The 23,303-nt window shown below is 26.8% G+C and overlaps 1 protein-coding gene across 1 annotated transcript; it reads right to left on the bottom strand.

Annotated features, from left to right (window-relative positions):
• Nucleotides 1–2,554: 2,554 nt before the first annotated feature.
• Nucleotides 2,555–22,264, bottom strand: LOC145836028 (MYCBP-associated protein-like). Its single transcript, XM_082943815.1, has 22 exons — nt 22,186–22,264; nt 21,452–21,591; nt 20,998–21,182; nt 19,859–19,949; nt 18,181–18,361; nt 16,901–17,032; nt 15,935–16,039; nt 15,516–15,569; nt 15,249–15,361; nt 14,720–14,818; nt 14,188–14,328; nt 13,588–13,809; nt 12,880–13,069; nt 12,466–12,590; nt 11,950–12,026; nt 9,982–10,059; nt 9,607–9,721; nt 8,490–8,686; nt 7,228–7,382; nt 5,670–5,722; nt 3,292–3,462; nt 2,555–2,695 (listed from the first exon to the last, which is right to left on the bottom strand). Exons 1-22 carry the CDS (start codon nt 22,211–22,213, stop codon nt 2,627–2,629), a joined length of 2,721 nt encoding a protein of 906 aa, XP_082799941.1. The 5' UTR covers nt 22,214–22,264; the 3' UTR covers nt 2,555–2,626.
• Between the last annotated feature and the right edge of the window lie 1,039 nt (nt 22,265–23,303).

Here is a 23,303-nt window from a genome sequence, read left to right as displayed (position 1 = left end):
ACAGAAAAACTGCGTAAAGATACGAGAGATCGTAAAGATACGAGAGGTACTAAATATACTTACTTTAATGGCTGTTTTTTGATATTGCTTTTAGTTAAAAGCAGACTGAGGACTTTACTACTTTTAACCATGTGTTTACTTTATTTATAAATATGAAAACAAAAGATAAAACTATACATGTATTTAGAAAAAAATGATTTAACTTTTTTTAAATAATAATACTTGTGGAAAAATTTTATTAATTTTTATAATAAGTAGGTTTTTTCTTTATTTAAATGTGCTATATTTGGTACTTAAAATTTATATTCTATTCTCCTTAGCAAACTCAATTTATAATTAAGCATTCGTTTACAATTAAGAAATGGTGTGGTGTCTATATTAAAATTTATGTTGCTTTATTCATATATAGGGCGAGAGTGCTGTATTATTTATTTGTGTTTTAAACTCTCATTATTTCATTATACTATCATTATTTAACACAGTAATATTTCTTTCAGAATTCTAATTTAATCTCTTATTGTTAACATAATTTCTGATATACTGAGGTATAACTAAATGTTTATCAATTAGTCAGGGAACATAAGTTTACAAAGTGTTTAGGTATAGAGAAGTGAGATAGGATTTAAAATATATTTAAAAATAAAAATAAACCTAATTTGTGCAATATTTAAAAAAACTAGAATTTTTATACTTTTAATTTTTTTGAATTCTAAAATACGTAAGTAAACGAGAGTGCGTAACGTCACGAGTGCGTAAAGATGCGAGAGGTAACTGTATTTGATATACTGTAACCCTGAACATAACGGTATGCATAATTTTAGTTTTGAGGCTTTGATCAATCATGGTTTGAAATTTTGATTGACAAAAAGTGATTAAAAATATTCATTTTGCCAATTTAGAATACAATTTTCATTTACATACAATTACTTTATGGTTCAAAAAAAAATTCTAAGCTCTGATATTATAGAAGATAAATATTGTAGTTTAATTCGTTATGTTTGAATAATAGTTAAAGTAAATATTTAGTGTGTAGCTCGATGACTGAAATATTTTTCTACACATCAGGTTCTTTTACTAAATTCCTAAGCGACAACTTATAAATCTTATAAAAAAAACTTTATGATTACTTTATACATACTAATATCTTGGTAATTAGTAGGTTTAACGTATTTTAGAAAAATAAAAAGTTTTGTAACTAGTTAGTGTATTTTATTACTGTATTTCTGAATAGAATCCAAGTTATTTTAACATATTCTAGAGTAATTTAAAAATGCTTATATTTAATAAATAAAAAATATTTTTTTATAAGTTAATAAATTTTAATGATTCATATTAAAATAAAAGAAGTTTTTGTACATCGCACAATTTTTTAAAATCACTACACAGCCCTACTTCATAAAAAACAACGATTTCAAATTTACAGGGTTATTGGAAAATTTTCTCCAGGTTATAAAGTTCTTCCAGGTTTTTAAAACTACACATTTTAGGGTCTATTTTTAGTTTAAAATTAAGTTTAAAGTTAAAAAAACTTTGTTAATTAGTATACCAACAGTAAAAACATATTTTAAAGCTTCTTTAAATGAGTTTTATAATTAAAAAAATTTAAAGATGACCAAAAAATTTTATCTATATGATAGATTTTTGGTGTCAAATTGAAACTTACTACTTAGTATGTTGTTTAACAAGTTGTTAAACTACAGATTTTTGAGTGACTTCTGTTTAAAATTCCAGGTTTTATTTTAATTTCTTAAATTCTAGGTTTTTCCATGTTTTTTGGCAACCCTGAATTACGAAAACAGTATCTTCACATTAATTGTTTAAAACATTACTATAATTAATGTGTCTTAATCGAATTAAACAAAAATAATCTAAAGTCCGTTTTTAAAAGGTTAAGTTTTTTTTAAACTGTATGCTGTTTTTACTGTATTTTTGAAATAGAATTAGCTTCTACAAATAAACATTACTTTCACTACTATGTGCAATATTTAGTTCAATATACTAATAAGAGAAGAAAGTCTTTCTCCAGTTGTTTTTTGCCTAACTTTAAATTTTACTGAATTTGATGAAGTTTTCTATACATAGAAACTAATAGAATCTTTTTAAACTAAACTTTATTGTTAGTTAAACGTTTACTAAGTATCTTTATTTTGTTTTTTTTCTATAACTTCAATTGAAAACATGTAAACTGCATTAAACTAAAAACTAAATATTTGTTTTTCTCTTAGGTACACTCTTAATTACAATATTTTTGAATACACTTGAATTCTAATACAAGTTGAAAATAAAATTAATTTAAATGGTCCAATTTTCACAAAAAAAATTACTAAAAAAATATTTTAAAAGTCATTTTAGCATCACTAAACTTTATTCAAATCAGAGATAAGTTTTTTTTCAAATATCAACTTTTTCCAAATATTTAGTTAAAATTATTTTTAAACTGTATGAAAAAATTGAAAGCATAAACCTGCAAAAATCAATATTTAAAAAGTTAGGTTATAACTTAAATATTTAACTATAGTCAGTTAAATTTTTAATTTAGTTGAAAGTACAGTGTGGACTAAATCACAGTTGAGTATGAAAAAATTTAACAGTGAAAAAAAAAACAGTAAAAAAATAAATTTTTTGTTTAAAATTGTGAATTTTCCTCGAAAAGTCCGAAAATTTTCTCCAACGTTTCCACGAGCAATTCTCTTGTCTGAAACAAAATTATTTAAAAAAAATTATTTTAAAATTAAATAAAAAACTAAAGATAGTAAAAACATTCTCAAATTTAGATTTGAACTTTTTAGAAAATTTGGTTAATTTCAAATACAACTAACTTTAAATGTTTATTTTAAGAACTTTTTATCATTGACTTTTAAAAAACTACCAACTACTAAAACTGCTTTTTTTTATAAGTTAAGATTTTATAGTGACGAAACCTTAGCCCAAAAATTATTTTTTTAATTACTTGTTAAACAAAAAATAAAACTTTTAGTAAAAAATTAACTAAATAAAAATATTTTCTTAAAATAAATATTATATAAATTTAATTTCATCGGAGTAAACTTCTCATTGGTAATATTTTAACAAAAAACTATAAAAATTTAAATTAACTCAAACTATATCAACTAAGAAAACACATTAATCCAGATTAATAATTTAATTAGTCCGAAATATAACTGTGAATTTTTCTTTGCACAAAAAATTAAGTAAAATATTGATTGTATAAATAATTTAATAAGTAGTATATCTAAGAAATATTTTAATAACAAAAAAAATTATTGAAAACTAAATTAGTTAAAAACAAACCATAGCGGTGAACTTCTCCCTGTACTTGTCGTAGTCGTCCTTCTCTGTGACGTCATCGTTGTTCAACGAGGCTAGTGACGTCACACTCATCGGGTTGGTGACGTCACTGCTTTGCTGGGGCGTTTCTTCCACCTTCTGCATCTGAGGCGGGTCTTTCAATTTGATCGGTTGCTGAAAAGATCTCATATGTAGTAAATATGCCAGTTAATTTTTTTTAATAGTTTATGTAGACTTATTTAAAAAACACCCTTTGGAAAAATATTCAAAACATAAATTTAAGTGTTTGTTAACAAAAGATCCTAGTGAAACAAGTTCACTGGAATATATAATAAAAACAAATTATACAGTATCTTCTTTTATTGTACCGACATATGTTTTGCCTCCTTTTATTAAATATCGCTCATTTAGTAAATATTACAGTTAATTTTTTAACAGTTTTTTACTTGTTTTAAAAACGCCCCTTTGGAAAAAACAAAAAAAAAAAAGTCGCCTTTCTTTATTAACTCATGTAGTTGGTAATTACCCGTTTACTATTTAACCGCGTAAGTAATTAACACCCCTAATAGCTTAAACGGGTTGCAGCGCGTATTCCATGATCGTTACAGTCTAACTTTTGTCTAATTTTTGCCATTTTGATTGATTTTTTTTTAACTGATATGTTTTTTTGTGACCATAATGAATTTTGCATACGGCAAATTTTTAATTCTTAACTTTTTTTTTAATATTTACTTTAAGTTTATTAATTTTTGTTACAATCACTATTAACCCTAACCCTTACCCTCGGTTGGTTTTTTTTTTTACTTTTTATTAATGTTTTTATATTCTTTTTATTTCTTTAATAAGTTTTATTAGGTTTTTTATTTTATTTTTCTATCACTGTTACCCCTTAAACCTTACCCTCGGTCGGTAGATTTTTTGTTTTGATAAAATTCAGAGTTTTTTTTTTCAAAATATCTTAATCAAAATAACTTTTGCACGATTTAATTTGGTTAAAATTGTAAAACTATTTAAAACTGGTTGCCCACGTGACTTTTTCTCTTTATTCTATCGATGACTTACCATACTTTTCTGCATTTATTTTTATTTTTTTAACTTAATTCTTTAAAATTATTATCAAATAATCTTGAACTGAATTTAATTTGATGTACTTGGTTTTTAGATAAAAGCGTGTACTTTCACAATCTTCCGTTTTTTCATTCAACTTTATCACATAATTTGCTTCAGATACAATAATGCCTCTAATTCAGGTCTTCACAAAATAATTTTCATAATCGCCTACTTGACAGAACCTTTATTAAAGTCGCCCCTTCAATAAACACCACCCCATTAGTAGTTAGTTGCCTCATTACTTTTTGGCCCTCTCACTACTTACTGTCCTCTGATAGTAAATGCGGCCCACTTTTTAGAAAACACATGTGACGGATAATGAGAAAAAACACTTTTAAGAAAAGGTTTAACGCGTTTGCTCTAGCTCTTACATGATTAACAGTTTTGAAATCGGTTTTTATGAACTTTTGATTTCACATAAAGTATTTAGGAACTTTTATTTTTTTCTCCCGTATTTGACACTCTATTAAATTGCGAAATTAAATCGTATGCAATAAAAAGTTTTCAATGAGCTTTTTTTTCGACCAAGTTTGTTATATTTGCTGGGCATGTAAAAATATTGTCATGTCATTAATGTATCTTTTGCATATATTTACAACATCATTTTATGATATTAACTTTTTTTTGCTATGTAATGTAGATCAATGTTGGAAAAAAATTTCACCAAAATCTATATTTATATTGATTTTTTATAATTAATATATTTTGAATAATTAGGTAGTTGTTTTCTTTATAAAAATATAGCTTTTATTGTTAGAGTGTTTTGGTTTTCATTGAAATATGTGAAGATCTTTAAACTTTAAACTAAAGACACTTTTATGAAATTTCAATTTAGAGTCTGCTAGAGTCATTTTAATATCTTCTTTTATTTCAAACTTATAAATCAATAAATTTTTGTATGACTAGTTTTTTTTTTTTAGAAAAAATCATAAACTAAAATATTGGAACAAAATTCATAAACAAAGTAACTCTCAAAAAGCTACGATTAGTACTTAGTTATCAATACCATTTAAAGAACAATTTTAGTAAACAAAAAGTCCTAAATTAACTCTTTTATACTTTTGTGATAACTAAACAGAGTTCACTGACTTTTTTTTGTACACATTGATATACTTATTATAAGGTACTTGTTACAAGGTACTTATTTTAAAACTTATTTTTCTTCTTAGAGCAAAGCTATTTATACATTGCAAGACAGTTTTTACGTAAGATATTGTTATAACAAAACTTTCCAATAAATACTTGGTTACTTTATACAAGTTACAACTTACTGCCAGTTTCACAGATTTTCTTGGCTTTTCTTGCTTTGGTCCTTTAGCTTTACCTAAATAAATAAATAAAATATTACTTTTGTATTGGAGTATAAATAAAGTAAATTTTAAAATAAAACAGGTTTCAAATAGTTACAGCTATTTTTAAAAAAATCTTATGTTAGAGAACTTCTGAATAAGATATTAATCGAGCAAAAAAATTAACATAACCATATTAAAAATATTACAAAAATTCAAGTTACTTAAACCGTAAAAAGCAAGACAATAACTACCTCTAATCTAAAATTTTATAAAATTAAGTTTAAAACGATACAGATGAATTAGTAGTCAATGGTTTTGACTAGCTCGTAATTACACAAATTGCATCTTGTATTGGTTTACTTGATTAACAGTATTTTTTATGTGTTTTTAAACTGCAAAAAACTTGGCACTGTGGTTAAAAAAAAAAGAAATGTTGTAGTTAAAAAACGAAATATTTTAGACGTTCAAACTTTTTGTAATGATGTAACCAAGGTATACCTGTTTTTTACCGCAAATTAGAGCAAAAATAACTTTAAAAAAAAATTAACATCACAAACCATAAACTCAACTAGTGAAAAAATTAATCAAACAACCTTATCAGATTTTTTACCAACAAAGAATTAAAAAATTGTATATAAATTTGCAATGTTAAAGTCTTAAATGTACACCATAAGAATAAAAGTATCAATAAACATAATACTGCTAAACTCTGTATGAGCTCTAAATAAGTAATTTTATTTCTATTTCTGTATAAAACTTAAATAGATTAAAAGATTAGGTTGAAATTACAAACTTGCTAAATAAGTATTCTTCAATTAATATTGTTATAAATCTAACCAACTTAATTAGTGCCAACATTTTTCGAATTACTTTTCTAATTACAGTTTTTAAATAACTTTTTAAACTACCTTTGTCACACAAAAAGATTTCAAGTGGTTGATTGGTAAAAATACACTTTTGATAATTGAAAAATTACATTATTTTAATTAAAATTACTATTTTCATAGGAACAACCTCCTTCGCTGGACACATCCGAAATGGACAGATCGCTAAATGAGTCTACTGATGACCAATTGAAAAAAAACGGTTAAATATGTTATTAATCAGTTAAAAAAATGAATAAAGGACAGTAATATATTTATGATCAATAAGTCAAGAAAAAAAGATGGGATGAATATGATAATAAGTTTTATCCAGTGACTGCAACAACCGTTTTTATATTTGTTCCTTTTCTTCAGAGACCAAAAAGAGTAATCTTTATAAATCATATTTTATAATCAACAATTCATTTCGGTAGTGAAATTTTAGAAGTTTATGACAGTTTTCTTTAAAAAGTATGAGCTTTGAGCACTTATCTATTTATTGAATCATAACAATTTTTCGAACTTTGTAATATTATTTTTTTAAAACACATAATATAAAGTATTTAACGTTTAAAACTTTTTATAAATTTTATAATTGAATACTTTTTATTCTGTAAAATACTCAAGAAAAAATCATTAAAACACGTAAAAACAGTTACAAAAAATAAACCAACCGCTTGCGTTGTTGTTAGTGGCAACCATCGAGACCACCGATTCGTTGCCGTCGTTGTTTCCGGCCGCCTGATTGGTCGAGTTGATATACTTGATTGATTTCAGATACAACGAGCATGACGACATCTCATCGAGGAACATTTGCAATGAGGACATGCTGTTAATAATATTAAAATAAGTAAAATCTTAGAAACCTTAGTAAAGTAATACTTAAAATATGTATGTATACACAGTAAAGTATAATAACTTACATTCTATTATCACATTAAAATTTGACTAGATTTTACATTGAGGTCATGTTGTTAAGTGCGATAACAAAATAAACAGTTTGGAATGATCAAAAGTATCAAGGTTTAATTTCAAAAAGCTTTTCGAGCATTTGCAGTGAGGACATACTTTTGTGTGTAAAGTATAAAAAACTAAAAAAAAAACAAGGTGAATTTTAAATAACTGAAAGCAACCAGTAATTGTATATTTAAGAGTAAGTATTTATAGTCTATTAAAGTCCGACACCAAACGATTTGTCTGATGCAGACCTTGAACAGTGATTTTAGATCAGTGAACTTTGATCATTAGTATCAAGATTTATTTTCAACTGTAACAGCTTGTCGAACATTTACAGTGAGGACATATTTTTGTGTGTAAAGTATGAAGACATATTATAAACTAGGTGAATTTTAATTAAGTTAAAGCAGTCAGTAGTTTCATATTTAAGAATAGGTGTTCATAGTCCTTTAAAATCTAACACCAAATGATTTTTCTGTTGCAGACCTTGAACAGTCACCAAAAACATAGTCGGTCTGTGCTGGACCAAATTAAATCTTCAGATGTTGAGCGGTCATGGTGTCAAACAAAATTGTTTAACACAACAAATCTACTCAGTTTCACATATTCAAAATAAAACTTTTTAATCAACAAAAACATTGGCGAAAGTTAGCAAGGCAGAAGCCTAAACTTTCGTATGCCGTGATACAAGCTAACGACTTTTACTGACTTTTGCCAATGTTTTTGTAAAAAATTAAAACTTATAAATTGCATTTAAACTACTATCACATTCTCAATGATAAAAAGCGAGATATACCAAACATATAACTTCGAGAAAGTTCGCATGTGGTTTTTAAAATATTAAGTTAAAAAAAAACGTCTGTAAGCATAAAAATTAAACAAAAAAACAGTAATAATAAAATGTAATAAAATAATAAATAAAATAAAACAATAGAATAAATAAAACAATAAAATAAAATAAATAAAATAATAAACAAACCAGGCGTTGTAGTTGATGTTTGTGGGAGGTGTGATCAGCTTGGCGCACAACTTCGCCGTTATGACGTCATTGACGCGCTTCAGCAGGTTCTCGGTGACGTCACAGTTGACCGACGAGTGCCTGATGACGTGTCGCAGGTCGTCCACGCTCAACGACCACGGGGGTATGACGTCATTGCTGTTTTCCACTCGCATGCACTGTCAGGGTGATGGAAAAATAATTAAACTTAAATGATAAAATAATAAAACTTAAACAACTACAAAACTTTTTGTTATTTTTGCCTCAATGAACTAGAGAATTTATACAATTATATTTTCAATTTTTTAACATTACATTAAATTAAAATTTTATCAAAAATAATTAAAATTTATCTTATATTTTTTATGAACTAGAGAATTTCTTAAAATTTAAATTGTACAGTGCTTTGTTTCGTGAAAGGTTTTGTAATAAAATTTCTGTTGTAATGTACAATTATATTTTTTATATTGTGAGAGAAATAATTAAACATTTTGTATTAAAACTTTACTTAATAAACTAGAGAATTTATATAATTACATTTACAATGAGAGGGTATTTAAATTAGAACTTTGTAGTTGATGTTGGTGGGAATTTATACTATTGTATTTCTAATTAGAGGGTTTCTCTAATTAATAATTCAAAAATAATTAAACTTTTTATTATTTTTTTTTATGAACTGGAGAATTTATATAATTTTATTTTCAATAATATGGTTTTTAAATTAGAGCTGTAAAGTTTGTTTTATTAAAGGTTTTGCAAAAAAAAACATGCATGTAGCTTGAAATAGAATACTTGGTTGAGAATTAAACTTTAGTTAATTAACTTTTCAAATCTCAATTCGGCTACAAAAAATAAAATAATAAATCGGTAAGCACATACAGACTTGAACAAATGATTAGTCTTGATAAATTTATGTTTTATCAGTGAAATAAAAAACTTACTTTAATAAAGACTAAAAAAAAACATGTATTTTTACACACTGATATGCTTTCACTATAAGCTTGAAGCCAATACAAACCATAATATTTTAAATGTTTAAATAACTTTGTAAAATATGCATTTAATAATAAAATATAAAAAAACACAACACTTTAATAACCTCCTCGTATATTAGTCTCAACTCAGAAACTCCTTCGAAATTGTAGAACATTCCAATATTCTTCTCCAAGAACAATTCTTCTTCTGTTACATGGTTCTCTATCGGTGAAGGGCATCTGTTCAATAATGAATTAGTAATTTAAATAATATTTTACTCTCATGAGCAAAAACAAATATTTTTAAAATAATAACCTGAAGAACAGATTATAAAAAAATAGCATATACTAGCAAACTTAATCAAATTTTTCAGTTTATTTCTAAAGTACCAACCGTTTAGGAGTTCTTATCCTTGATATTACTTAGTTTATTATTAAACTGTTGATTTTAAAACTTTATAAAAAGTATATTTATTTGAACTTAAAAACTCAATAAAAACCTCTCAGGAGTCCTTATGCCTCTGATTAGATCTGATAACATCCTGTTGACAATTGACTTCGCCTCGCATTTATCCAACCTTTGAAAATAAAAAACCTTAAAATTAAAATTACAAACATTAAAAAAATAACATTTAAGTATTTATCTAAACTCAAAAATAATTAAATTAATTAATGTTTGACAATTATTAAAGGAGGGGTTATTGGCCCACTTTTATTTATAATTTATATCAATGATATAGCTTTAGAAGTAGATGTCGATAGCAACATAAATCTCTTTGCAGACGATACAAAAAATTTTAGCCATTCTAGCACAATTCTACAAAAATCTTTGGATAAAATTTATCATTGGCTAAAAGAAAGAAAACTAGTTTTAAATCCTAGTAAATGTCAGGTTCTAAAAATTCAAAAAAATACATCTAGTATCACTTCTGAATTTAGAATAAACAACATAAGGTTACCTTCAACTAAAGTGTTTAAAGATCTGGGAATTTTTATTGCTGAAAACCTAAAATGGAACCACCATATCAATTACGTTTATCAAATTGCATCAACTATTTCTTTTCAAGTTTTAAAGAGTTTTAAATCTACAGATATAAACATTCTCAAAAAGATTTATCTCGTTTACATTCGTCCTAAGTTAGAATACAACACACCAATTTGGTCTCCATACCTGAAGAAAGATATTAACCATCTTGAATCCATTCAAAGAAAATATACTAGAATAGTCTTCAACCGTTGTAACATCTCATACACATCTTATTTTGATAGACTCTCAGAACTTGGTATTAAGTCTTTAGAGTATAGAAGGATTGAGTTTGACTTAATTACTTTTTTCAAACTGATTAATAGTGAAACTACAATTAATTTACAGTCTATTTTTGAACCTCATAAATGTACTTATTTACTGAGAGGTAACAGCAGAAAATTTACATGCAGATATAATTTTAATAATAATGTTTGGCATAATTCTTTTTTTTTATCGTTCAGTTGAATTATGGAACAAGCTTCCAAACGAATTAGTTTCTTGTAAAAAAGTTGAGCATTTTCGGTTAAGGTTAAAAAAGTTTGATTTAAATAAATATTTTGTTAGCAAAATTCATAAGTGATTTTTTTTTTGTTGTTATTTCTTCATTAACCACTAGTTGTATTTGTCTAATTTGGTTTAACCTATAGCTTTATTTTATTAGCGGCGCCTTTCCTCTGTGTATAACAAAACCTGTTCCTTAATACATAGTTTATTGGGCTGTTAAAGTGCTAGAGGCCTTGGGTTCTTAAGTTTTGTTTATAGTCAGTGTTCTCAACATTTATCAGCTACTACGAAAGTCCAACAAACGCTGAGTTATCTGAGTATTAAAGATTTGAAAGTAAATATGAAGCAGGCTCTCCTAAGAAAAATGAAAAACGTTGTTCATATAAAAGCGGTTCTAGTTATACGAATAAAAGTGAAACAAGTTGTATGGATAAAAGTTAAGCCGGTTACTCAAATGAAAGCTAAACCAGTTGTTCAAATAATGTGAAGCCAGTCGTTCGAATGAAAGTGAAACCAGTTTTGGAGTGAACCCATCTGTTCGGGTGAAGTTGAAGTAGGATATTGTTGTTCTCTTTTCGGAAGCACCGGAATTATAAATTTTGTGTTATAATTTTTGTTGTTTTTTATGTTAATTTTTAAACTTTAATTAGTTAAACTCAGTTTTTTTTTTTCATTTTTAATGTACAATTTTGGTTTATTTTTGTCTTTTTGTTGTATGTCTTTCTGTATAAGTGGCCTAGGTTTTGATGCCTGGGTCCTTCGTATGACAATAAACTAACAATAACAATTGATTCGACCTTGAATTTAGCAAAACCTTAAAATTAAAAAAAATATTGAAATAATTACATTTAACATTTCTGCATTTATCTAACCTTAACCACATCAAATTGAAATTTAAATTGTATTACCAAAATACATTTAATTTAATGTATCCAACCTTAAGTCTATTTGTCGGCAAATTTCTTTCATGTTAACGTGATCTGATTCCTGCGTTGCGACTCCTTTCAGTATAATCTGTTTGAAACATTTTCTATCATTATTAAACATATAAAACAAAGAATAAATTTCTGCTTGATATTTAGGTTAATCTGTTTTAAGCAATCAGATTGTTTTTTAGTATCATCTTTTCAGTAAGCAGAAACGGTTATGTTTACTTCTTAAAAAACCTTGTTATTAATAAGTAATGAAAGTTAACTTTTTATGTAAAAAAAAGCAGCTCTAAACTGTTATATTACCATTACTTATTAACTTGACAAATCGATCAAGGTTTTCGAGCTAGCAAAGTAAATTTAATTTGAGTTTAAACTAAGTAAAATGATTGAAACAAGAAACCTTACAAGCTATTGAAAACTTTTAAGCTCATAGAAAAAAAATTACGCATTTCACACGCTTAGGACATACTTAAAAGAAACTTACAAAAGTTTTAGAATAAAAAAAAACTTATAAATCTTACATGCAAAGATGCCCCACCCATGACCACGGGCTGTGTTGAAAACCTCCACAGTTCGGTGAATATTCCCGCGTTCGGCGACTTGAAAGTGAACGGAAGCATTATTACGTCACCAGGCAGTATCACTCCTAAAATAAAAAACTTTGCGTTAATAAACTTACAGTAGTTTAAAAGACTTCTGAGTTTTAAGAGCTGGTTATTAGTTTACTTAAAATACTTAAATGGTTGCAAACTACAGATAACTGAAATTTACACTCATATCATCAAACTGATTTAAATATCGGTTTAAAAACTAAAACACTTTTTTATCTCTTCATTTCATCCGTTGCAAAAGTTTTCTCAAAAGAGAGTATAGGTTATTTATCACGCTTGTCTTATCCTAGTCTAGTCGTTTTTTTTACATGCAAAACAAATCACCGTCGCCAATGTTGAAGTAGAACCTCTGAACTTCGTCCTTCTGAATAATACTGAACTTGGGAGGCGTGGGTATCTTGTTCCATTGGAAAGACATGGAAGTCGTTCCGTTGTTCTCAATACGTAACTGCATCTCGTCACGCTTGTTGATCGCAGAGTTGAACGTCATGCGCACCTGCAAGCCCTTCGCCCCCTGTGACGTCATAATAAACTAAATAATAACTTCGAGTAATAATTAGTTGAAGACCTTTCGCATTCCTGTGAGGAGATGTAACAATTTGTATTTAACATACAAATTAAGTTTCTCATATTTTATCTTACAGCAGAAATATTTTCTTTTAATTTTAAATCTTTAACATTAGCTAAGCTTACTTAGTGCTTTTTTACTTTTAATTTCAACCAACCTACACAATTAATAAAACTGAATTAAACAAACTCATTGATAAACTTCAATAAAAATAATAATTTATCGTGTTTTATACTATTAACTATTAGCACTTTCCTAAGGTAAAATAAAATCCAAAAAAAAAAGATGGAAAACTTTAAATTTTTCTTGAAAAGAAAAAAAAAAATTACCTGAATATTTTTATTCCATGTTTAACTTTAAAAAAAATTTCAGCACACACACAGAATTAAATTACAGTTAACTTTGAAAACTCAAACACAATGAAACGTTTTAGTGTTCATTCAACCGTGACACAATCAACTGACCAATCTGTCGCTGCTGCTTCCGTTCCAACAAGCCACCTCGTCGTTCAGCTTGACGCTCGGTCCGTCGAAGTACTTCATTTCCACGTCCGGGAACTCCCCCAAGCTGGTCTGAACCCGCACGTTGTCGGGGACCAGCTCCTTCAGCGCCTCCCTGGTGTCCCCGTTGCTGCTGTGGTTCTTGCTGGACCGGGCCGAGTACTTCCCCCTTCGCCCCGGCGAACCCTTGGTTTTGAAAAATTATTTGTACTTTTTTTTTGACACAAGTGTACATTTTCTGTTTTTTAAAGTTTATTTTACGGTTGTAAACGGTCAATTTATTTTTTTCAATTAAATCTTGATTCAAAAACATTTTGGTAGCTTAATCCACTGGTGTTCTGTTGAAAAATATTAAGTCTAATCTTCTGTTGTTTCTAAAAAAAATTTTATTTTAGTAAGTTTTTCCTTATCTACACTTTGAGTTTAGTGTTGCATATTTTTACAGTTTTAGTTGTTTTTTTTTTCATTAAAAACCACCTTTAGATTTTAGTTTACTGCGTATTGAAAAGTTATGAGCTTGAAGTTTTATTATCTCAAAGTTTTATTACTTATTTTTATTCAAACCTGGTTGTTGTTCACGTTGGTTGCCATGACAGCGGTTTGCTCCGGGGGCAGAGAGTACCTGTCGGGAGAGGGGATTTTTTCGGGGCTGCTGTGAAGCTCGGAACTGTCGAAGCTGTTGAACCCGTGTGTGGGGTGCGGGGTCTGTAAATAATATTGTTTTTTATTTTTAAAGGTTATATTTTTTAATTTACATAAAAGTTTGTTTATATTTTTAGCAGATTGTTTTTTTTTAAAGACTGACAATTGCCATTTTCTTCCAGTTTAATTTTTATTTGAATTTTTTTTTTTAATTCAAAGTTTGTTAAACGGTTGTGAACTTCTTATTTAAGTTTCTTTAGCTAATCTATGAATTATGAGTGTTTCGTAAAAAAATATGTAATGAGAAACTTCAATAAGCTATACAACAACTCTACAGATTGAACTAATAACTTTACATTTTAACTATACATCAACAAAATAAAACTAACTAAACAATAAGACTTGAGTTGAATGATCCAGTATGACTTGAACATTTTAATATATAAAAACTAACATAAAATCTGCTGTTGATGGAAGTCTGTTCGGGGCTTATGTTTTCATCAGGATTGTGAAGCTTGACTTTACGGTGGCGGACCTCCAAGCTGTCCAAATTCTGTTTAGAAATTAAACATTACTTAAAATTTAATTCAAAATGTAGGTTTCATCTGCTAAAAAATTCACTTTAAACTATGCAGCAGTAAGTTATCAAACGAACCTTATTAAACATTGACAATATTACAAACATGTCTGTTAACATACTTGATGTTTAAATGTTACAAAAAAGTTTGTAGAGTTTTATAATGGATATTATAGAAATAAATAATTTTGTAACAAACTGGTTTATGCACTGGTAATTAGTAATAACAAATAAAACATTATCCATAGCTCCGTTGAAGTGTGCTAATCCTTAACACACAGAAACATGTGTTAGTGTAATAAAGAAAAAAAAATTCTGCTTAATTTGTAGTTTATATAATAGTAATCATTATAGTTTGTAGAGTTTTAGAATGGACTACATACAAATAAATAATTTTGTAACAAACTGGTTTATGGGGGTGAATTTCTCTTATGAGGTCGCCCATGGCCAGCTTCTTTCTCTTCAGGTAGTCGATATTTTCGAAGTCTCTACTCTTCTCTGCTTTTGTAGTTTTCTCACCTGAATTATCAAAAAATGATTGTAAAATTTATTTATTTTCACATCTCTTCTGCCTATTTTAGTTCTATAAAAATGATAACATTCTTTGCAGAGAGCCTTTCTACTTTAAAATTTACTTAAAATTGGAAATGTACAAAATAAAGTTTTTTCTCACCTGAGTCGTAAATTCCTGTTTCCTTTTGAATTGAAAGAGGCTGCCTTATGTGTTCTGAAAGTATAATTAAATTTTGATTATTTAAAACTATTCAAAGATATAAACTTAAGCGTTTGTTAACAAAGATCCGAGCAAAACAAGTTAACTGGAACATATAATAATAAAAAATTAAACAGTATTCAATCAAAAAACATGTGTTAGTGTAATAAAGAAACAATACTGTTTAATTTGTTTCTATTAGTTGTTAAAAAGTAATTTTTAATAATAGTTTAACTCATTAACTTTATTAAAGATTTCTTTTTTTTTTTTTAAGTTGTAAATTGTTTAAACAAACCGTAATAACAAGGAAATCCCTTCTCAGTTTTGGTGAGAGTTGTTGAAATAATACTTATTTTATGTGTTATTAATACAAAAAAAACCGTAGTAATAAGGAAATCCCTTCTCAGTTTTGGTTAGAGTCGTTGAAATTCCGTCTTCTCCGCCCATTTGGTGAGGATACTTCCAAAATTCACACCCGTTCACACCTGTGTGTATGCAGTTATTAAAAGTTCACACCTAAGTGTATTGTAGTTACTTTACGTTCACACCTAAGTGTGATTATTATTTTCATATTGTGCGCGATAAAATTTTGGTCAAAGGGTAGAAAGACCTGCACACCAGAAATCATCTATATAGGTTGTTAGCAAAGTTTACATACTACAGTAGTGACAAGAAGTACTAAAAAAATTACTAAAAGAGGTAATTCATAACAATTTGAAATTACTAAATTTGAATATTGATAAATATAACCATCATGCACCCAATAACAACAAGCAAATGTATGAAGGATTCAAAATAACTTAGAAGGTGGAATTTTCGTAGAAAGGAGTGGCAAACTATTTAAAAATATAAGTCTATATACAATTATTCAACAAAAAGAAAAAACAAAAATAATAGTTATGATTTTTCATGAAAAATTGACTAGTAAAGCAGTTTATAAAATGTTTATAATTTTTTACCCCTTTTTGGACGCTTATTACCAAATTTACCCTAAATATTTAAAATAGTGATTAATTTTGAAGGAAAAAACTAGATTTTTTGAACTTTAGGCTTTTCAAATATAAAAAATCTTAAAATTTAAAGAGTATTTTTAACTTAAAAAAAACACAGTTAAATACTAACTTATAAACTGAATGACAAATTAATAAATATCAATTTACAAACTTGTAATAAACAAATTTTACCCCTAAAAACAAGGGCTATTACCCCATTCGAGAACCACTGGAGTAGTATGAACAGTAAAGTTATCGTAAAAAGGTGCTGTAAACTCCATATTTTTCAAAAGTAAGTATTTATACAACTGATTAACAAAATATGTAGTTGTAATATATTTGTTAACAACTTACTAGGAAGGACAATTGAGTTATCGTAGAAAGGAGTTGCATACTCTATCAACTTTTTCGTCTCCATTTTAGCGTTGAGTTTGCTGTGACGGTTCGCATTCATCACTAAATCTCCAACGTTTCTGTCGATTTTTTCTGTGAAAAAAAAAGTTATATGAAGAATTGTTATTAAAACCACCAATTTACTTAATTAGTTTATATAAAAATGATCTATGTAAAACCGAAATCAACTTATTGTTGTATAAAAAATAATACAAAAAAGCTAGTTTACAGCTAGTTAACTAACTTCTTCTTTAAAGGAAGTTAACAGTATATAAACTACTTGAAGCTACTATCACAAAAAACTTATTGTAAATTAACAGTAAGAATTTCAAAATTATAAAAGCCAAAACTAAGTTTAAAGTAAAAAAATAGCAGTTTTATAAAAGACATAACACCAAGCCACAATAACAAGCCCAAGGTAGTCTATGCTTTTGATAAAATTTCAAACCTTGTTAAATAATAAATAAATAGTGACCATACAAATGTTTTACTGAATACTTTCAACAACCAACAAATAATTGTGCACTGGTTTATTTCCAATGTATTAAATACCCAAGCAACTTTATTTTAATGCATAACTGGCGAAAACTAAGATTATTACATTAAACATACTAATTTCAAATTTCAAAAAGTTACCAAAACTTATTCAAAAATTCTGACTATTTTTTTTATTCCAAACAAGTTACCAAAACTTATTTCAAAATTCTGACAATTTCTCACTTTCAAACAAGTTACTACCAAAAGTGATCTGATTTACTATGCCCTACTGATGTGCTATTTTTAAAATTGTATACAAACAACCAAAAAACAATAATTAAACATTTAACTGCAAATTTATCAAATTATTCTTTATTTGACTTTAAAAAATAACTACATAGAAATGGATTTCTGGTTTATTTCAATACAAAGTTAAGTTATTAACAATCAATTAACTACCAACTTACTAATGATACTCTTACTGATGTGCTGATTTCAATTAAAACAATTAATTATTCAAAATCAACCAACTAGCAACGTAGTTTTGGTTGTTGATCATCTTGCTGATATGATTATATAGTATAATTAATTACTAAATCTTATATTGAAAACTTTTATTGTTATTTTTTAATTATACACAATTAACCAACTAGCAATGGAGTTCTGATCAACAATCTGCTTGTTAACGTGTTGATTTTTACTTAAAATAAATTTAAATTGCTTTAAGCTATTATATAATATAAAAATATAATTTCAAAACCAACTTGCAATTTTTTTCTGATTGACAATCCTCTTGTTGATGTGCTGGTGCCACCTATTGAGCGCTTTGTTCTGGTCGTAAGTGAACTTGGTCGGGTGTTCCGGGATGGGTTCCGGTCTCTCGTACATGGCCATGTGACCGTCTACGCTGCGGGGCGTTACTATGGTTGCTGCTGGGGAGTTTGCCTGGAAAAAATAAACAAAAAGTTTAATAAGAAACCTTCTGCTAACTGATGAACTTATCCTTCTTGATTTTAAAAATCTAATAGACCCATTAAACGATTAAATAAATGTAAAGGAATTTATATTAAAATATTTTTATTTAGAAACATAAATGTAAGTATAAACTGAAGCCTAAGCGTATTTTCCCCAGGTTTTAAAAGAGTTATTAAATTTACACAATAAAATACGTTGGCATAAGGTTAAGTTGAATTTGTCTGAAGCTGTTAAATAAGATACACATGTGTTTAACAGTAAGGGTAAATAATAAACAGTTTTTTTTTAATTATACTAATTTCTTATATTTTACAGAAGGGAAATTTAATCACAGAGACAAAAAATTATAAACTCCGCTAAATCAAACATCCAAACACACTTTCATAATTGTCCTATTGACAGAAATTCTAAAAATAATCACCCGTTTTATTAGATATCACCTCTTTATTAGCTAATTATCAATTTACATTATCGTCCCTTAATAGTTACTGTCCTCTTATAACCAGAAAAGTCACTAAGGAGACGATATTGCCCAAATTGGGAAAAGCCGAATTAATAAAATAGTAACAGTAGTTTCATTCATGAAAGTTTTACTTTAAAAAAGGTAAGAGTAGTGAAAGTATGTACTTTACATTAAAACATTAGTACTGAGCACATATTTTTTTTACTTGATCAAAATGGACTTATTTTGGTAAAACATCACCTCAGGGTCAAATAATGATTAGCAAATTAAAAAATAAAAATTCTATGAATGCCCAAAATTTTAAAACTGTCCACTTTTTACCCCTTGCTAGCTATTACCCAAAACTTACCAAAACCACCCGTAAGGGTACGGCACTGTCACTCTACTCTAGATCATTTTAAAATTTGAATAGTTTTTGTGCTATGTTTTAGTTTTTTAAAAAGTCAGACAAAATACCATTAAATAATTTTGGTTTTAGAAAGGCTTTTGGCTAAAAACAAAAATCCACAAATTGTTAATAGGAGGCAAAAAACGAAATTCTATGATGTTAAAACTAAAGAAAAATTGACCATAAGCTGTATAGCTAAAACTTTTTTTAAAGCATCAAAAGAGTAGTTATTTTTAGTGTTAACACTAGAGAAAAATCTACATAAAAACAACTATATTGTTTTACTAAAAAAACAGGTTTTTTTATGTCTATATATGTTCAGTAATACAAAATAAGAATCATTAAAATATTTTAAATCAATGAACTCATGGATCAGAATAACTTTCAATTGATTTTATAAACAATTTTTTGTAAACTTTAAATAATATACTTAATGGTATTCTAAAACCATTGTTATACGATGCAGTAAACTTAAAAAAAATCTATTCATAACAACGCTATGTCTTATTTTAACATCAAATCGGCTATAAATAATGTACACTAAAACAAGTTTAATTAAAGTGTTTTTTTAAACAGTTGGTTATTTAAACAAATGCCCAAACATTCTGCTACGTACAGTTAGTTGTTCTCTTTCGACGGCTTCTTTGATGAAATCCTCCACGGGACCGACCAAACTGTACTCTACTATGTGGCCCTCACTTGTGTATCTGTGAAAAAAAAATCAATTATATCAATAAAAATAGTGTTGATGTTTCTTTTATATACATTTACTCCAATTATTTATTTTGTTCTACTAAGTTTGTAAAGTATCAAGTATTTAATAATAAATAAAAATAAAAATATAATTAAATTTTGATAATTTGTACAATGAAACATGTGAACTAAAACTTGATTTTTAACTAGTAAGTTTTTTTTGTTGTAACAATCTTCATTTTTTTTTTATAATTTACTTTAATCCGAAAAACAAATAATTGTTTCTAACATAAAAACTTGTTAAAGTAAATTAGGTAAAAGTCTTTACTTTTCAACTATCAATACATTAAAAAAGCCCGCTGTTTACAACTCAGTACATGATAGTTGTGTAAAAAAAATTAAATTAAACAAATTATTTTCACTTGGAGTAGAATTTATGATTTGTTAGTTCATACTTTATAAATACTGCTTATCACAAAAAGAAATACCCACAACCTTTTAAACATTACAATTAAAACTCAAAACTATTAGTTTAGAAAAAGCTTGCTGTTTACAACCGAGTAGCTTTGTATAAAAAAAAATTAAACCAAAATTCAGGTTTATCAGTCTAAATTAATAAACATTAAAACTTACAAAAACTAAAAACCTTGGTAAAACTAAAGCATTGCAAATTTAAAACATTTTTTTTTGTGCAAACAAGTTAATTCAATAACTCAAAACTTTCAAGATATTTTAGACAAGATTTATAGAAAATTCTTACAGTAAATTTTATACTTGTGATTTTTCTTCTGCATCAATAATTAGAAAAAATCAAAGAATTGTTTTGAAATTTATTGCATACTAGTTAAGTTCATAACGTTTTCAGACAAAAGTTGGTATACAGTAAACTTATGATAAACTAATAGAACTGAAAGATATTCATGCAAAAAAGTAAAAATTTGTGAAAAAACATATTACGACGTCGTAATTTAAAACTGTGTATGAAACTAAACTTGTAAAGGCTAGAAGATTTCTACATTTTAATGGTACTTTTGTATGTAAAAGTAAATTTAAACATGCAACCTTGGTCCAGCAGGCCCAGAGTAATCCACGTCATTCAAATTTGAATCCACCATGGCCTTGGCCACGACCACCTTGTCCTTGACTGGCGTCTGCTTCCTAACTTCCATCTTCCTTTTGACGTGGACCTGCAGCTTCTTGCCCGGAGGTTTTGTTGCCAGCTGCTTCACTGACATGGCTTGTCGGACCTGCAGCAATAAATTAGTAACTATTTACAAGTTAGTTTTGCGCGGGAAGGTAACATCTGTAATTTTGTATACATACATAGTTTTAAACTTTGAAAGGGTTTATGATATTTATTAATAGCAGTTGTAACTATTAAGTATATTGAATAGCAATTTATAAACAAAGCAAACTACCTAAAAACTTATACTATGATATGAATATATAAATAATTGATTATGCTATTTAATTAAAGTTTGGGGCTAAACTATAAGTACCAATTTAAAACATATACCTTCTCCAGCTCCAAAGGTTTGATGGCATAACTTTGAATTTCCTCATCATTCAGTATGTCAACTTTCTCATTGCTTTCAGAATGAATCGGAGAGACTGGAACGTCTGTTGGCTGCGAATGGTGCTTTGCCCCCTTCTTTTCTGAATTAAAATAAGTTTAAAAAGTTAAGAAATCATATCACAAGCAGTACACTTTGATCACTATTTTAGCTCAGAAATTTAATTTTTTTGGCAAAAATAAACAGTATACAATAAAAACTTATTATCCAACTTTAAAACTGGATATTTAATGGTATTTTTTAAGAATAACTACAATCACAGAGTAGATTGCAAATAAAATGATTGCAAAGTAGATTTAACAGAAATTTATCCATAGTTTATATTGCTCCTTATTTACTCTATAAAATTTGTTTAAAAATTTTTTGTTCCAAAGTAAAACGAAACAGAATAATTTCTTAAGTATAAAATTTATGTTTCAGCTTAAACTATTACAACACCAAAACAAACAGTGTATAGTTTTCTTATAACCTTCTAATTAGTGTTCATAAAGAAATTTATAATCTGAATGACAAAACTAATTATAATTTTGTACAAGAAAAACTTTTAAAATTATTAAAATATTTGTAAATAAACGGCAATTAGTAATAATAAGACATAGTTAACTAATTTCTTAAAGACAATGTAAAACTCAAAAATATTAAACAGAGCAGAAGGTAGAAACAGAGCAAAACTTACTCGGGTCATTCTTTTTTTGTAATGGCATTTTTATTTTTACGTAAATAACTAAATCATTATCCAAAGAAAGCTAATATCTGTAAATAATAATTAAATTTAAAAGGAAGCTTAGTCGAGTATTTTGATAGAGTCTATAATATAGAATATAACTAATTTCATAAAATAAACATGTGCTCCTCCTATAAACTTATAAACATTAAACTATAAATATATTTTGTTATAACAACAAAAGTTTTACAACAAACTCAACCCAAAAAATAAAAAAATAGGGTAGTTACTTTTTGAGACAAAAAACAGCTTGATTTATATCAATTTAGCTTGATTTTATGAAAATATTGATAAAAAATAATAGTATAAGTCATTAAAAATTAAAAAAAAAAGTTTAAATCTTTAATACATAAAAATACCAAAACAATTATAAATGGACTCAAAGCCAGCAAGGGTTAAATATTTTATTTACTAAAATACATTAGCTTTTTAAAGAACCCTTAAATTATAATTTAATTTTTTTATATTAAAATAAGAAAAGTAATTTTTAATTAACTTGAGAGGAATAGTCAACTTTGTAAAAAGCTTAAATTGCAAATTCATGAAGCAGAGTTTTTTCATTGTCAATTTTCTGGGAAATTTTAAAGTACACAATATATTTTTTCTTTTTTTTCAACAGCTTTTTTCCGGTGCATAACTTATTTAAAAAATATAACAGAATACATTTCATTTTCTTTAAATTTATTTTAGTACTTTTGTATTTTTAATTTTTATCGCTTGTTTATTTAGATTGTTTTTATTCTAACCAGTTTAATTAGTATACAAAATGTATATGCATAAGCACTTATTTAATTTTTAACATTTGATTATTACGTCATTTTACATTTCAAAACTTTAAACTTCAGTATGATTTTATTTCAATTTGTATTCATTCCAATAAAGTAAGAAACAATTTCTAATGAGCCTTACTACAAAAGTACTAAAATAAATTTAAAGAAAATGATATGTACTCTGTTACATCTTTTTTTTATCAGTAACTTAAACTTTTAAGAAGTCCTAGTTAAAATATTGTGAAAATTTTGTTGGAACAACTTGTTTCATATATAAAAGTAAAAACTTTAAAAAGCCTT

This window comes from Thalia democratica, chromosome 5, assembly GCF_965202585.1.
Source record: "Thalia democratica chromosome 5, ktThaDemo2.hap1.1, whole genome shotgun sequence".
Lineage (NCBI taxonomy): Eukaryota > Metazoa > Chordata > Thaliacea > Salpida > Salpidae > Thalia > Thalia democratica.
The sequence above is the reverse complement of the archived record's forward strand: the minus strand, read 5'-3'. Positions and strand labels throughout refer to the sequence as shown.

Coding starts and splice junctions, on each gene's coding strand:
- LOC145836028 (XM_082943815.1), bottom strand. CDS start 22,213: ATGCCATTACAAAAAAAGAATGACCCGA. Junction 18,362..19,858: donor TCGAAAGAGAACAACTAACT/GTACGTAGCAGA, acceptor TATTTTTTCCAG/GCAAACTCCCCAGCAGCAAC. Junction 15,570..15,934: donor GGGATTTCCTTATTACTACG/GTTTTTTTTGTA, acceptor TTATACTTTCAG/AACACATAAGGCAGCCTCTT.